This window comes from Telmatherina bonti (genome assembly GCF_933228915.1).
Source record: "Telmatherina bonti genome assembly, chromosome: 3".
Lineage (NCBI taxonomy): Eukaryota > Metazoa > Chordata > Actinopteri > Atheriniformes > Telmatherinidae > Telmatherina > Telmatherina bonti.
The window spans coordinates 14,440,560-14,459,117 of NC_136621.1; the positions used below are offsets into that span (position 1 = coordinate 14,440,560).

The following is an 18,558-nucleotide window of genomic DNA, read 5'->3' on the forward strand; positions in this document are numbered from 1 at the left end:
CAGGTAAAAGCTGGTCTGATAAACAGTAACAGCAAACCTCTACAGCTGCATGCAAAGGATGCCAGCTTCTTAAGGAAAAAAGGGGGTGCAGTAGGAATATATTTCTGTCCCCCGGTGTACGGTCTGAACTTAAGTACCTGCCAGGGCAGTGTTTCTTAACCCTGGTCTTTGGGGCCCACTGCCCTGCACGTGTGAGAGGTAGTCCTACTATAACACACCTGGCTCAATGGCTCGTCAGGTTTTCATTAAAGTTGGCAAGCAGTTAAGTTAATCTGAATCCGGTGGACTGGAGTTGGTAGGAACTAAAACATGCAGGGGAGTGGTCCCCCGAGGACCAGGGTTAAGAAACACTGTACTAGAGCTCACAACTGGACGTTAAGGTAACCATTTGTTCCAATCTCAGGGCCTGAAAAGTACGTCTATGTTCTCAGGTAGTAAATAGTACACAAAGGGTACAGCATCAGGAGATAGAGAAAGCAAAAGAAAGACAGAAATGTTAAACCAGCTTTACTCAGATGAAGGTTTTAGAGCTCCCTTCCACATTTAAACATTGTGAAAAATGACTGGGGAGATTTGAACGGGGGCCTTTCTGTGTGGAGTTTGCATGTTCTCCCAGTTTGGGTTCTCTCTGGTTACTAAGTATTTTTTTCTGAGAATGTACAGCATAAAGTTATTTGGTCCATAGTAAGGTCCAAGTCAGGTTTGAAGCCTGCATCCTGATTCTAAAAACAGATGGGATGCTGTGTTTGTACATCTATCAACTCACATTTTATTCCCCCTGAAATATAAAAAACATTTTACCATTTCATAGAAAATATTAGTTCATTTTAACAATTTGTTAGTTTAATCAATCAATCGATCATTTGTCAATCAATCTATATGGGACAATGAACATTGACGAGCTTATAAAAGTTGTTGTAAACATGTAGGATTCAGAAGGTTGATAACTTTCATCCATATCCGACAAAAGGCAAGATGCTGCTAGGTTGCTAACTGGCTACCGCTGTCATATTTCCAGATATAAGTGGGTGTGGCCCCTTTCTAAGATGTGGGTACTATTTTCTGAAGAATTGACTGATTGACCAAAAGAGTAATGGGTTTTAAGAACTGCACCACACCCTCCAATACGGACCTGGACCTACTGGTGGATATAGGGCTTAAAAAGACCGGGTATAAAGGAGCATTTCAGAGAGGCAGAGTCTCTCAGATATAAAGATGGACAGATATTCACCAATCTGGAACAAACCAACAGCTGGAAGGATTTCAGGAAAATGTTTCTAAATGTAAAATTGCAAACGCTATAAAAAAAATCCTACACCTACCAATCATCCCAGTCCTCCAAGCTATGCTGGTGTGAATGTGTCCTCAGACAGATAATAGGATTTTTGTAACAGAAAGGAGATTTACAGAGGTTTTTTTTTTTTTTCTCACTAAAAACTCGTCAGCATTCATTGAGTCTGGGGAGACTGGACAAATGGAGGACAAAATAGCAGATGAACAGGATCTGAAAGTGATGTCATCAAGAAAGAGGAAAAAAAACAGAAATCTTTTTTTTTTTTTTTTTTTACATTGTTGATAGATTTTCAGAAAGCCTTTAAGCTGGAAAAATCTGATAGAATAAAAGTAGAAATTAGATAGAAATAGAAAAAAAATGGTGGTAAGAAAAAAGAAAAACTCAACAACTTAACTAGCAACATAAATAAGCAATTACAATTATTCAAATAAACTGTTAAATTATTTAAAGTAAATACTCTTAAAATTTACATTAAAAAATAGAGAAAAATAGGATAAATAAATGTGTTTGATTAGAAAAATAAGACAAAACCATTTTACTTAAAATAAAAGACAATGCATCCTTAATTATATAAAATAAAATAAAAATTACTTAGACTCAGTGTATTTAGTTTAAAACAAAAATCATTTAGAAAAAAAAGAAAAACTTAGTAAAAAAAATAGATACAATAATTTGTTTATGATAATGTGAAACAAAGGGTTTGAAATAATCTATCACTCTCAAAAACATATATGTATTTTACTTCTACTAATTAATGATTAATTAATTATTTAAAATCATGAAAAAATCATACAAAAAAACAGAACAAACCTTTTCTCTCAATTTTAACGTATATTGTATTTCCTGCTGTTTGCTGGTTTTGATCACTTCAATTTGCTGGACAGTTTGCAACGAAACAATTTTTCAACCAATAATCCACAAATAATTGTCTTTCCTGACAAAACAGTCAGTAAGGGTCACACTGGAGCTGGAGCCTATCCCATCAGCCCTCAGGTGACAAGAAGGGTACACCCTGGACATATTGCTAGTAGGGCCAACACAAACAGACAAACAACCACACTCACACTCACTCCTATGGGCAATTCAGAGTAACCCATTCAGCTAACATGCATGTCTCTGATTAGTGGAAAGTGCCTGGAGAGAACCCACGAACATGCAAAGTCACACAAAGACCACCATTCGAGCCCCCCAATGAAGGATTGAACCAGTGAGCTTTTTGTTGTGAGGCCACAGTGCGAATCACTACGCTACCATGCAGCCACTGACAAAATGTGAGTGTTTTATATGTTCAGAGCGCTGTTCGAAGCTACTTGAATGTTCTGACGTCAGAACATGTCAGTGCATGTTAGTGAAAAATGCAAACATTCAGTCAGTCTGACATGTTGTTGGTCACGTATACGGACTGAATGCATCCTGCAGAAGGCTGCTCGGCTGTCTTTTTTAAATGCTAAATACTAAGTACAGTAGAGCAACACATGCCGCACTATTAGAAAGGTTAGACATCAGAAAATAGATAGTGATGATATGCTGCGTTTTCTTTTTGCGGTTACCTTAATTTGTCCTTCTGTAGCAGGAAAAGGCTAACTAAGAGAGGTAGGACACTAAATGGTGACTTACCTAAAATGTCAGGCATAACAAACCGTTCAATTAGGTAGTTCTGTTCATGCACAGCAAGATGCTGCTCGCTGCACAATCTTTCAGAATGATCAGCCCCTCAGAGACTATCAGGAAGTGAACAGAGGCACATTGGTGTCTTTCATGTTCTGGTGCATTCTGTGATCTACGGGATTAACAAGGGGCTGGACGATGACATGGGTCTGGTTTTGGTACTGGATCCATTCTGAAAACTTATCACCACATGGCAAAATGGCAAGTGTTCACTCCAGTTAAACCAGTGGGGGGACTTTACTAAGTGAAACAAATATATAAACATCTTCCAGATTTGGTCCTGAAACTTGATGGTTGTGTCTTCAGGCTCCATTTTAAGCTATGGTTTCCCAAAATAAACTTTATATTCAGGCTACTGAGTCATCATCATCATCATTATCCAAACCGCTTTGTCCGATGAAGGGTCGAGGGGAAGCTGGAGCCTATCCCAGCAGTCACTGGGTGACTCCATCGCAGGGCCAGGCTACTGAGTCTGTTAGGATGTCAACACCAGCCTATATAAATCATCAACAGAAGCCTCCTGGACCTTGAGGGCTGGTGTCCTGCAGGTTTTGAAAGTTATCCTGCTGCAACACACTTGATTCAGACTCAAAGGTGGAGAGCTTGAAGACTTGAGACTGATCTGGCCTCATAGATCTAAGTCTCCAGGAGCTGGAAATGCTCTGAATAAATGATTCCAGCATTGGAGCCATCAAAATGAGACAATCAGCAGCTCTCGCTTGAGCGATTCGTTGCCGAGTGTGAAGCGGCTGGGATGAGAATCAGCACCTCCAAATCTGAGACCATGGTCCTCAGTCGGAATAGGGTGGTTTGCCATTTCCGGGTCTGGAGTCAAGTCCTGCCTAAAAGGGAGGAGTTTAAATATTTTGGGGTCTTGTTCACGAGTGAGGGAAGGATGGAGCATGAGATCGACAGGCAGATCAGTGTGACGTCTGCAGTAATGCGGACTCTGCGCCGATCTGTCGTGGTGAAGAAGGTACTGAGCCAGAAGGCAAAGCTCTCGATTTACCAGTCGATCCACGTTCCTACCCTCACCTATGGTCATGAGCTGTGGGTCGTGACCGAAAGAACAAGATCTCGTATACAGGCGGCTGAAATGAGTTTCCTCCGCAGGGTGGCCGGGCTCTCCCTTAGAGATAGGGTGAGGAGTTCGGTCATCCGGGAGGGGCTCAGAGTAGAGCCGCTGCTCCTCCGCATCGAGAGGAACCAGTTGAGGTGGCATCTGGTCAGGATGCCTCCTGGACGCCTCCCTGGTGAGGTGTTCCAGGTACATCCCTCTGGGAGGAGAGCCCGGGGGAGACCCAGGACACGCTGGAGGGATTATATCTCTTGACTGGCCTGGGAACGCCTTAGGATCTCCCCGTAGAGTTGACAAACATGGTTGGGGAGAGGGAAGTCTGGGTTTCCCTTCTTAGGCTACTGCCCCCGCGACCCGACCCCGGATAAGCAGCCGAGAATGGATGGATGAATGGAAAATGAGCCAATCTGAACTTTATTCTCAACGGGTGGTCAGTAAGCCTCCTACCATCTCCATTTTTGGAAGACCACGCAGGGGAGGTGGTACTCAGTCAGTTTTACCAGCTGGAGCTGCTGTGGTGGCCCCAGCAGCTGGAAAGGTGGACACAAAACACTAACTCCTCATGTCTTCAAATCTCTTTTGCTGTTGTAGGATTTCTTCTTGACTTGATGAAAATGATACATTTGATGGTCTATCTTTGTTTTTGTTTTTTTAAATAAACATTGACGGCAGTGATCAAGCTTGTGAATAGCACTCAGGTAGAATGACATTCTGACCCATCAGATGAGCTGAAAGCGTTGCTGGAATAAAGACAGTTCCAGCCTTTCCGCTGTCGTTCTTTGCACACTGATATCATGTGTGCATTCATGTTTTGTTGGAAAAGAATAAATTGTTGAGTTAACTTACACACAGGACATGCAGAGCCACAGCTCCCTCTGCTCTCTCTTGGTTTGTGAACAAGTCGGTTGGGAATTCGTGCAGAGCTGCAAGAGACAGAAACATGCAGTTAGAACAGTTCATAAACCCTATGTATGTGTTTTTGTGTGATCTGGACAGAGCGTGGTGGATGGAACTCAGTTCCAAGTGTCCAGCTGAGAGGTCAGGCCCACGAGCACAGAAACCCACTAAACTCATGTGTTCTGACAAGCAGCCCTGCCTGGCAAGCACCTCGCCAAGGTGTGTGTGATAACCTAACTGTGTCCTGCCAAGGACTGAGCATGAACATGATTCCTCAGAGACCGGACGAGAGGAGAACAGAGGGATGGAAAGCAGTAGGAGGACAAAGTGAGGGCAAAGAGGAGAGCGCAGTAAAAATAGAGCCAGGGATATTTAGGGTACTGCAAGTGGGATGAAGAGCAAAGTGGAGAAAGATGACAGTGGGAGTTTGACTGCAATATCTCAGCATGAAGATGGAGAGTAGAAGAGATCAGAGTTGAGAGTCTCTGTTAGGCCTTTCTGGATCGCTGAAAGCAGTGATGGGAGTTTGGCTGCCAGGAAACGCTGAGGAACTTTTGCTTCACGCCCTTTGAGCATCGAGCTGCCACTGTCATCATCTTCCTCCCACACCAATTAGGAGCCCATTCACGGGCCACTGCTAACATCTGCTACATGCTGCAGCACTCACAGATAAAGGTCAACAAGGCGTCAGGCTCAAATTTATGCTAAAGATTGTTAACATGTAAGCACATATGGAAACATGACAACCAAAATATTTGATTAATCAGAAAACAGCCCTAAATAATACTGCTAATGTGTCACAATGAAAATACCAATGATTTTTTTAGTCCCATTTAGGAAATTCAGCTGTGCCTTTAACCATCTGTAGATGTGATAGAAAGCAGTGGGCTGCCATGTTTCAGCACTTGGGGGGGGGGGGGGGGGGGGGGGTTAAGGTATTAAGTATCATTATTAAAGCATTATTATTGTCTTATTATTAGCACACAGTTGATGACATCACCTAAAACTTCAATTCTTTCCGAGCACAAGACTGATTCCCCCCCCGATCAAACTTCCTGAACATACAGAAAAAAGAAAAGAAAGAAAGCTTCATTTATGAAATGTCTATACGGCTTAGATCAATTCAGCGTGAGCAGGTGAGAGGCAGGATACACCCTGGATAGTCACCAGTCTATTGCAGGAAGCATTTCCTAAACCCAAAATACAAACATCAAGCAAATGAAGAAAAAACACTCATTAAATAAACTCTAAAAACAGGAAAACCACGCAAGAAAAGATCCAAACAGTCCAACAGGAGGCAACAAAAGCAAGTTTAGTCACTAAAAAAATGCAGATGGTAATCAATAACAAAATACAATGATGGAGGAAACAGAGAATAGAAGTTCTGGAGCTCTTTGCTTCATGTCATTCCCCCTGTTTTCTGCCCGCCCCCTTTTCTTGTCAAGAAGTTGTCCAATACCTGCACTATGACTCCAAAAATCCTTGAGAACAGCTGACAGTCAGTAAAAATCTGAATCTGAATGTCTTATCAAGTCATACAAAGACTGAAATTGTGATGTACCTCACTGGTAAAATTCACCATCACTTATTCACAGAATAACACATATAAACCATGACTGTGGCCCCTCCCAGCTCTCATTTTGATGAATGAAATGGGGTGTAACACAGTAACCAGTAACTTTTAGACCACCTTAGTAATCATCCTGAGAAAATAAAGGTTTTCTTGATATAACAATAAAACTTATCCCATTATCGCAGGAAAGCAGTGAAAGTTATCCTAAAATAATGAGAAAATAAACTTATTTTCTTGTTATAATGATTAAAAAAAGAGCTGCGTATGACTGCTCGTAGTCTCGCTCTGTAACTTCAACAGTTCCTTGTAGTATCTGTTGTAGCAACTGGTCAGTTTTTTCATGCACAAGCCACTCACTTTCCAGCTGATGCGCTGCATGTTCTGTGGCTGAAACTGGCCAGAAACTGGCTCACATTTGACTGGAATAGGCTACTACATGGCTACTTGGATACATCTACGTGGCTGCATCTCCTCAGAGAACATCTCCATTCCTAAACTTAAAGAAAACAAACACAAAAAGACTAAATGCTTCAGTCATCACACAAACTGTTGTAAACGTTTGCAATGCTTGTTAAGCTAATTCAGACGTTCCTGAACTGTAAAAGGACAAGGAACCACACATTATGTATGTCATTTTAGTTTCACTTTAACAGCCAAACTCTCACTGTCCACTTTATCTGTTCAGTTATTTAAGATCAATATCTAATCAACCAATCACACGGCATAATGTTGATGCATTTAGTCATGCAGACATGCACGAGACAAAGAAAGGAGATTTAAGTGACTTTATGTGGTTGTTGGTCTGAGTAGTTCAGAAACTGCTGATCTGCTGGGATTTTTACACACAATCATCTCTGAGGTTTACAGAGAATGATCTGAAGAAGAGAAAATATCCAGTCATCAGCAGTTGTCTGGACTAAAAGGTCTTGTTGATGTTGTCTTGTTGCAGATGTAAACAGCATGAAAGAGCTGCATGGTGGCTGACACTGTTAGGTTCCTTGTTCCAGTCTCCATCTTTCTTTAGTGTACAAACTCTTCCTGTGTATGCACCAGGCACTCTGTCTGGATACAGTATGGAAAGAACTTGATACTAAATCAAATTTTTTAAATTTAATTTATGCCCAATTACCTGACAAATATAAAAGCACATGTAATCATTCATACTCTCCCACTCTGCCCACCAAAACACATTTACACAAACAGAAATTCCAATCTCTAAAATCAGGCTTGATGCTGCTGTGAGGAAGCAATATCTTGGGCATCCAGGCCAATGATCCCCGGCTGCAGCCTGGAGAATGGGGCGGGCCTGGATATTGGGCGGGGTTAGATGTCAAATGGGGGTGGTTAGGGTCAGGGTTAGCAGTGGCCATTTAGAGGAAGGATAAACATGATCCAATCAAAATGTTGAGGGGGCAGGGTTGGACATCCAGCCCCGTCCAATATCCAGCCCCGCCTCATTGTCCAGTCTGCAGCCAAGACCCTCTCATCCAGGGTGGCACTGGGACAAAAAATTGCCTCGGGCATTTTGAGCCGGGACAGGCCCAGCAGATATTGATGGAAAGACAATAACTTTCTTATGAAAGTTGATGTATATGTACTTGTCTAATAAACTAAAAGTAACATCATCATCCCTGTCCTATTATTCTATATTATCAGTGTCATGTTCTATAACTTAGTGGAAACCAAAAGTGGGAAAATTACTTCCACCCATCATATCATTTATGTGAATGTTAAAATCACCAGTTAAGATAAAATGGTAAAATCAACAGATGTAACTGACAATAATTTAGCAAATTCATCAATAAAACACAGTGTCCTGGTGATGAAAAATAGAATTTTAGGATCACCACTTAAAAATGAACCCCTATCAATGGCTAATTTGGCATCCATCTTGCCTCCTACCTGACCTGCTAGCTTTCTCCAGCCAGCAAAAGAAAATCTTAAAATGTCCCTTGTTTTGCCCCTTTCTCTGTTTTAATCTTCTTGCAGTTTTTTGCTGAATCAGCAACATTGTGTGGTCAAAACAGCCAGTTCCTTGGTATACCGTGAAGCAAAACTCTGCTGCAACGTCACGTCGTGTCCCAGATGTAAAAGTTGGATATTGTGGTTTCTCAGCCTCGGAAAGGCTACTGTGTCATCAAACAAGTCCGGGATGTAGAGTTCTTAAGGTCAGAAAGTTACATAATGTGTCTTTAATAGTCCACTGTTGGAATAAATACAGGTGCAGCAGCAGAAGGATGCAGGTGATAACAGAAAAATAACAAGTAATAATATTAAGTACAGTATATGGTCTGACAGGTATTCAGATGAAATTAAAGTAGGCTACCAAATACCATGTCTGCAGTGCAGCTCTTCCCAACCAAGCAGACCTGGGTAACAAAACCCAAAACAACCCTGCAGACTGACCAGGCATTGCACCCCCCCTCCCTTCCTTGGATCAATAGTTCAGGCTGCTGGTGGATTAATGGTGTAAGTGAATAGTTTCTCGTTCCACTTTAGGCACCTTTGTGTCAAGACGGCATGGTTTGAACCACATCAGCCTACCTGCGTGTTGTTGCCGATCATGTCTATCCCCTTACGACCGCAGTGTAGCATCTTCTGATTGGCTACTTCCAGAAGGATGATGTACCATGTCACAAAGCTTAAATCATCTCCAACTGGATCTGAAGGCAAAAGGGGGTTCGACCTGGTGATATGGACAATTAAAGTGGCTTGTCAGTGTGCTTCAAAGGCACATTACGTAACTTTCTGACCTTAAAACTCTGCGTTCTGGACTTGTTTGATGACAAAATGACATCTATCATGTGCATTTCTGGCGCCGCTGCTGCCCAGTAGCGTCTGGAGGCTGAGAAACCACATTATACAACTTTTACATCCAGGACGCTGTGTGACGTTGCGGCAGAGTTTTGCTTTACTCTAAAAAAATTGCACTGACTGTTTTGAACACGCAACGTTGCTGAGTCAGCAAAGAAACACAAGATCGTCTTTTGCTGGCAGGAGAGAGCGAACAGTTAAGGCAGGATGCAAGATGGATGCTGAATTAACCGTCAACAGGGGGTGTGTCACAGAGAATATGGCAGAATTTCTGTATGTGTGTTTAACTTTGATTTTGTCACATTTGCAGTAATTCTTTCCTCTTGGGTTTCAATAGGACTATTTATTTATTTATGAATTTATAACTATATATTTTATCATATTTATATATTTTACCATAGACACAAACAAACTGAAGTAAGAACTTCTTTCCCACTGATACCCTGGGCAAGAGGTACAATGACCAGATTACAAATGGAACACAGAGATTACTTTAAAACAGAGGATAAGAAAATAAACATTAAATAAAACATACCAGATTACATGTACAATGAGTAAAAGACTCAATTAACACAGACTTAAATGCAGATAGTTTTATCAAACTGTGTATGATCAGGTTATTTCACAGCCTGTTGCATGTATATATGCAAATGTATATAAAGAAGTCAGTATGGTGTTGCATATGAAAATATACCATTGTCACAAACACCACATAGAAAGAGAACAGCAAAACTAAAACACAAAAGTGAGTTAAAGGTCTGAGAGTTGTAATAAATCTTAAGGCTTTATGGTACACATAATCCATCTTAATGAGATATTTAGCGGGAGCATTTCTTTACAAAAAGGTCACCATAATGAAGAACTGGTAAAATGTAGGTGAAACCATTCTTTACTAGCTTTACTTATTGAGATGGACCTGCTGTTCTCCTGTTTTTGCAAACATGCTGCTAGCACTGGGGCTTGTTACAAAGATCAGGAAGGTAAGGACGAGACAAAAAGATGTGCTGGGAATCGTAACCTCACATACAAACCATGTGGAAATGAAATCCCCGTCATCCTAAACTCACAATAACAGTGGACTTCCTCATCCTTCTTCAATGCTGTTTGCATGAAAAAACTGTCTGTGACAAACGTAAATGTCATGAAATATACATACAAATAAGCTTTTCTTGTTTCCGAATCACACTTTTAAATATTCACCACTTAAATTGAATTTGTGAACAGAATCACAAAGTTTACAAAGATTGTTCATTTTAAGGCATTGCAGATGAGAGCAGGAGACGGCAAACACAAGGACAAAGGTTTGAATCGGAAACAAAGCACTTAGCCTACATGGGGGCTTCTGTATCATTTAAAATCCCAGAAGGTGATCTAACCACAAGTAGGTGAAAGACTCAATGAATAAATCAGTATATGAGTGAGAGCTTAAGTACTTCATCATTCCACCTACATGTCATATCATTTCAGCCCCATCTTCTTCTCACCATGTAGTATTGAGAAAGTAAAGAGCAGAAAGAGTAACTCAAGCTTACTTTCTCACTGTTTTCACCCACTCATCCACCTTTTTGTACTCTGCTGACCTATTTGCATCTACAGTACCTTGCTGCGTTTGGGCGGCTGCAGCCGCTCCTTCGCTATGTTCCACTGCTATAACTTCTTAAGTCTAACACAATGCAGAACAGGCTGTAAAAAGCCACAAAGGCAACAGAACAGCAGAGCAGACAGCCAACTCAAAGCGACAGCTGGATGTGTTTAATATTTACTGCTACAAGCCAGTGTGAGCTAGCTTTGTCTCCATCCAGCCAAAATGCCAGGCTGGTGTGTGCAGGGAAAGAATAAGCTGAGTGATTTGGGCTCCGTGCACAGCGAAGAAAAATCCCCACAAACCTGGAAAAGTCAACATTGATATTCTTCTGATATGAATAGAAAAAAAAAATTAAAACCCAAACTGTTAATTACTTTTCCAAGAAGCATTAAGCCCAAACACCCAAAAGAGCCAATAAATATGTGGGGATGTGATGCAGAGCCACACACTCCCACCAAGAAACCCACTGAACCTTCATGAAAACAAGTTGTTTTACACACATCAACACCGACAGGTTCCACTTCACAGCACCTCGCTCTCCCTAAACCTGAATTAGAAACACATGCTCGCTGTGCCGTACTGGTACATAAACATGTTGTTCATTAAATCTGTTCCCAAACTGTCCGGTGGTTTTCTGTTATGGCCTGGATTTCTCCACAGCAGAGCTGTGTGTGAGAATGGGCGAGGTTGCTGCCCTGTTTTTCTTTATTTTTAAAAAGCTTGCTTGCGACATGTGCAACAAAATGCGACATGTGCAAACTCCTCACTCACTGATTAATAAGTGCATCTTCATTTTCACTCATATATTTATCCATCAAACATTTACCATACAGCTGCTGAAACCCCAAAGTATATATATATATATATATATATATATATATATATATATATATATATATATATATATATATACATATACATATATATATATATATATATACATATACATATATATACATATATATATATATATATACACACATATATATATATATATATATATATATATATATATATACATATACATATATATACATATATATATATTTATATATATATATATATATATATATACACACATATATATATACATATATATACATATATATACACATATATATATATATATATACATATATATATATATATTAGGGTTGTGACGATATGCTTTTGTCTCGATTCAATTCGATTCTGATTTTTTGGGTGCCGATTCGATTTAAATTGCGTTTCTCACAATTCTTTGATATTGCTGATTTTTGTAGATTAAAAACAAAATAAATGTATAAAACTTATTTTTATGCTCGTAATATTTCTTGATTTCAATTAGAAAAAAAACGACACAGACATCATCATTCTGCTGCTATAATGCTCCAGAAGTAAAAAGATCAATAAAAACAAACAAAACAAAACAATTTTTATAGTTGATTATTTTCATTTGTTTGAAAAAAAATAGATTTTTTAACAAAAAATCAATTTTAAAATTGTGAAGCAAATAAAAAATCCATATTTTCAATTTTTCCATTCGATTTTCCCACCCCTAACATATATATATATATATATATATATATATATATATATATATATATATATATATATATATATATATATATATATGTATACATACATACATACATACATATATATATATATATATATATACACACACACACATAAATATGCTTTATTATGCTTTTTCCCCACAAATAAGAAACACCCAGTTCAGTTTAACTTTATCTGTTACATCTTCCATCCAACCATATAATAAATAAGTAATTAACAAAACAGAAGACGTGAAGCATAAAATTAGATAAGACATAACATAACAAGCATAAAAAGGGAAATAGAGTCAAAGAAATAATGAATAAAATCAGTGTCTCATGAGGTGACAAAGCTCCAGCTCAAAGAGAAGACCTAAAATCAGACAGAGAAAAAGGTGTGTCTCATGTGGAGTTGCAGGTTATTCCGTTATTTAGGGGCAGCAAAAGCAAATACACGAGTTTCTTGTTTTTTTGGAACTTTTTGGGGCTTTCAGAAGCAGCTGACTGGCTGACCTGATAGAGTGGATAATAAGGGTGTATCTATGAGAGGAAGGTTGAAACAAGATCATTTAGAGATTTAAAAGCAATAAAAGAATTTTAAAATGAACCATAAAACACATCAGCAGACAGTGGAGTGAAGTTCAACCCACTAACTCCAACATAAAGTACATTACAGGAATATAGATCCTGCCTTTTGGTCACAGAAGTGAGGATTACCGTCTCCACATGCTGTGAAGAGAATTGGCTTTCTTTAGGACCTCCTGATTCCCATGCTGCGGAAAACGTGGACAGAATAACGGAATTTGCTAATAAGAATTGGCTCTATAAAGCGGAATATCGTTGAATTTGCCCACATAAGGAAATGATCTGGTTTCTCTACGTAATCTTTAATGTAAGAGTTCTTCACTGGACAAAAGTAATGAACCAAAAATGGATGTTAATGGCACTGTTAAAATCCAGCTGGTTGAGCAGCCAGTTCATATACAGAGACGATCAAGCAAATGCAGCTTCCTGAGGTTCGAATCCCAGACTGGAGCCTTTCGCTGCAGGTCAACCCATATGACCGACCCCTTCTTCTGTCAAACAACTATATCACAAAGGCCTCTGGACCACGACAGGTATATCTTTAATAAAAATATATTTGAAATTTTGTCCATGTTGTGTTTATCAAAGTTTTCCATTTCAAAAAGAGTTGCAGCAGTGTCCTGACCAACAGGTATTTTACATTCATGGGTCTCCATTGTCCCCTCCGCTCTACTCAGAAATCCTCCACAAATTCAACCAATCAAAAAAACATTTTAAAAAATGTGAAATGTGAAAAAAAAAAAAAGAAAAAAAAAAAAAGAAAGATTCAGGAAATCTGAGGAAGCTTTAAGTTCAAGGACAGAAACTAATGCTGGGGAACGTTCCCGCCCTCCAGTAGCACTGCAGGAGTGTCATGCCACTATGATCAGAACAGTCACATGGTCTCGGGAGGACCTTGGAGAACCATTTTCACTCAACACAGCCCAGAAATATAACATGAAACTGTATTAAAACATGAAGGAAGTCATATATATATTAATTCTGCACAAAAAAATGAAGAAATTGAGATTATTCTGGAAAAGAAAATGCAGGAGTGTTAACCTTGTGAGCGTGTGCATCAAGGTGTCGCAACGAGCCACAAAAGCTACAGACTATTCAGCATTTTCTTCTATTTTTCCTGTCAGAAGGTAAAAATTTCACATTTCTTTCTGCCTGCAGAAGGTAAAAAACACTTTAATGTGGGGTTTATTTATTTTTTAAGATTGTATCAGATTAAATTTAAGGCTAACGTCGCAGACCTAAATTATTTAGGATGCAAGTCTTTCTTTTATTTATTTTTTATTTTTTTGCCAAGTGCCCCAAGGCGCTTTTACTCAAAAATGTATTTCAAGCTCTAATTACTAACAAATGCTAGATGACAAAGCCAGGTCGAGGCAGGGGATAATCTATCAGTGTCAATACATCTGACTACAAGACAGATACAACCAGCATATATTCACATGTTCGATTTGTTCCTTCAATATCAGCGCTTGCGCCCGGTGCCTGTGAAGTGTGCTCGTCTGTATCCGAGTGAATGCAAACTCCATAGCAACAGAGTGAGTGTTTCCTTGAGGCAGAGTTTGTGTAAGTGGCAGAAAAGAGAGAGGTGGAAACAAATAACTGACTGCTGGCCTCAACCTGATGGGAGTCACTCTGCTGTTGCTGCCACAGCTGCCAGGCAGTACACTTGCCATTAGTGGTGACGTTTGATGTACTACTCTCAGTGCGCAGGCCGACATACGGTGCATTATGCATGATGTTTGCATATTGGAAGAAATACATGTGTCCTGGTGGGAGCGGGGCTCTCTGGTTAGCTGCGAGGTACAAGCGGGAAGTGACGCGGCTTCTGGAGCGAAAGATGCTGCCTGAAGTTGACAGTTCAGTCAATCATATCCTCCTGACTACCAGGAAATAAAATGTGTAACTACAAATGTCCACTATGGAGGACATTGCTTAAACTTTTAAATATTGTGGTAAAATATAGTTATATTTATCTAAGAAACAATTTAATGTGTTTATAAGATATTCAAAGAAAATATAACTACAAATTTCAAGTAAAAATCAGCACAAAGACAAGTATCATGCACTTTCCATAAAACATGCTTGTTGCAATGGAGGCCATTTTTCTTGAAGAGAGAAAGAAAGTTCACAAAGCCCCACCCCCACAAATGAGGTACCATTTATAAGCACTAAATGTCCTCTTTAAAGACCAAAAGATGTTAGTTCTGTAGCATTCAGGGAGATGAAAATATTTAGGTATACAAAGGTCCTCCACAGAGAACAAATTTGAACTACTGGTAGTCAGGAGGATATCTCCTCGACTGCTACACTGGCAAATCAGAGGGGAATGAGTGAATCGTATGGACAGAAGGACACTCTAAGTGGTTTGGAAATTAGTGCAGTGGGGTCACTGGGATAACCCTTTCGCAGCTGACGATGGTGTTCTGCTGGTTGTTGCGCACAAAAACACAAGATGCCACCACACACGGAAACACACAAATAAGGGCACTGAGATTTCCATTGTTTGCCTTCCTGCAATCATGCCAGCTTCCCCCGTTCTCCTCCACGATGCACAATCAACGGCAGTCAAAGTATCAATCAGCAATCAGCCATCAGCTTGCTGCCTCAGCCTGCTTCATTCTCCTGTTTGGAGCTGCCTGCTCGCCCACCTGCCTGCATCGTCCCATGCCAGCATAATTTACCAGGCAATTTGGAGGGAGCTACTGTGAGATGGGATCCGAATCGGCACATCGCACAATTTCTATGTTTGCCTTTTTTGAAAGAACTCCGCTGCACCTTTTCCTCTCCGTTGTGTAGTTTTAAAAGATACACAAGCACGTCGTGCTGGCTGATGCATTGTCAAATATTCACTAAATCTCTTCTGCTTCTTTTTTTTTCCCATCCTCCTCCGCAAACTCTCATTCCAACTCTGAACCAACTTGGCACCATCTGCAGTGACAAAACTCTGCCTCGTACTAAATTCCTTCATGAACAGCGCTGCGCATCGTGTCACGTTTGTGTCAGCAAAGGTTTAACGCTCAGATAACTTGTATTTTAAAAGAACGGTTTGCCTAAGGACGTGTTCACCTCTTCTAGGACGATGCATAATGTAAATGTTTGAGGGAACCAAAGAGTTTGCTATCAAATTTCTCCATAGACCAACAATAAATCAAAATAAATTTATAAAAGAAAAAGAAAGAAAAAAAAAAAAAGAAGATGATGCAACTTCTTGGAGTCACAAGTAACTTAGATTTACAGAATAAAAACATTTATACAGCCTGATACGGGAAACCTTTTAGTTCATTTGGCTTAAAAAGGCTCAGGATGCGTCGTCAACATAAAACACAAATTCCCTTGAATTGAGTCTTGCTAAACTTGTTAACGGGACTTTGACACGTTTGCATGGATAGAAGCTGTTGTCAGAGATTTGCTTCAGTGTTTCTATTTTGATTTGCTCATCTGCATTTTTTAAAAATAATTTTTAATAATACCAATTTTCTTAATGTTGGTTAACTTCTAGATCCAACATTAAACTCAACAAAATCTATACAATCTTTTTTTTGTCTTTAATATTTGAATTTTTTACTCTTTATTTTAGGATGCAACTAAAACAAATAAGCAGTTGAATCAGCTACTGGCAGTAGCAGTGTCTCCTCTCGATGAATGAAAATTTGATTTACAATGACAGGTTTGAGAGGGGATTCAAGACCTCAAACCAGCAAAAATGATAAAATTAACGATATGCATACGGAATAATTGCACAAAGTTTAAAGTTGTTTTTCTTTTGTAGTTTGAATGTGTATAAAAGGGAAACAGCATAATGACCTAAAATATAACACAAATAACTTCTTTTAAATACGTGACATATTTGTAGAATTTTAGTCTTTGATTTACAGTGAAATTGGTTTCTGACTAACTGTACTTTACTGGAAAACTAATATTTCTTGCAAAAAAACAAAAAACAAAAAACAAAAACACTGAAAACAGACAACAATGTTAAGTGAACAAATTTAAGTTCTGAAATCAGACTAAATGCAGGGTTAAATTATGAAAATTTGACTATTTATAGTTTACATTTCTGGTTATTACTCCATTAAAATAGTAATAGTAAATAGTAATAACTTTGTTTATTACAATATAATGTTTGTCTTCTTCCCCTAGTGGAAACCTTATGCACTACAATAATTTTGAAATATCACACAATATTAAACCAAACATAAATCTCAAATTTTTTAGGGCCAAATAAACACTTCAGATTAAAAAAAAAAAAAAAATCTGTTTTCTGCCCATCATTTCTTAGGTCAGGCTTTAAATGGTTAAACAAACATCTCTGTGGTCACATGAACTGACATATAAAGGCTCCAGTTGCAGATGTAAGCTGCTCATATTACATCTGTCAGGATCAAGTGTTGGAGTGTAATTACAGGTCTGGCGATGGCAGGTGAGCAAAGTTCAAACTTCTGTAAACAAAACTGAAAACGCTGCAGAGGCGTAAAATCCATAAAACATGCATTTTAAATGCAGAGCTGAGAATGGCAGGAACTAAACTAAACATGACATTAAAAAAGGGGCAGACAACAGAAATGGTTGGATAAACACTGCAGGAGGAAAACAATGCAGGTGTTGTGATTAAAACAACAACAACAACAAAAAAAGCAGAAAGCAAAGCTGGCTGAGAAATCCAAGAAAGGAAACTCTGCTAAAATAAACCAAAATGCAGAACATGCTGTACAAAGAAGGTAAATACCAACAAATACAATGAACCAGAATATCAGGGTGAACCAAACACAGGAAAAAGATCGAATAAAAAACCTGCAGCAGAAACCAGAAAAATGTCAGGACACACTCAGCGGGAATGTCAAATCAGACGTTTCTTTCAAAGAATCTGAATTTTAATGACCTCTGTGTCAATCACGTTACTGCCACCGTCACATCAGGAGCGATGCAGCACAACATAATCACATCTGTGGGTGTGATGTTTCCCTGTGCATGCATACCACGTGCAGGAGCACACACACTCAACTACAATGAATATGCTAATGTTTATTTACGATGTAAGCTTGACCCAAGAGAATTGTATAATAACGGTTTACATGTCATGGGTCTGTCAAAGCAATCAGATTTATTGTTGATTAATAAAGTTTGTTTACCGGGCTCATAATTTCTGCATTACTGAGGTCACAGCAGCACAAACGTGGGCTAGATATGTGTGTATAGGAAGAGGGGGGGAGGCTGTACAAATCCCAGTGGGTGCCCACTCTCAACATCTGTACCTAACACCCCCTCACTCGCTCCATCTTTCATATTTACTTATACCCAGCATGAAGCTGGGGTGGAAAAGGTGGAGTAATGCATGAGAGTCTCTGGGGGAATTCCTACAATCTCAGCTGTTAAACTGGAAACATGCAGCCAAAAAGCCCCTCTCCCCTCCCACTGATCCCGTTGACACTTTCCGCCCCATGCTTTTATCTCGCTGGTCTTTCGCCATCAAACGCTGAGAGGCTAAAACCACTCGGTGCTGAATATTTTAGCTGTACATCATAACTA

General features: G+C 39.3%; 1 protein-coding gene across 1 annotated transcript in view; it reads right to left on the reverse strand.

Moving 5' to 3' along the window:
* Positions 1-18,558, reverse strand: part of slc24a3 (solute carrier family 24 member 3) — a gene marked incomplete at both ends in the record, with an annotated part of 66,523 nt that overhangs the window by 17,688 nt on the left and 30,277 nt on the right. The window contains one exon of the mRNA XM_079264906.1: positions 4,887-4,963. Coding sequence (XP_079121032.1) covers positions 4,887-4,963 — 77 coding nt within the window. The remainder of the gene's footprint in view (positions 1-4,886; positions 4,964-18,558) is intronic.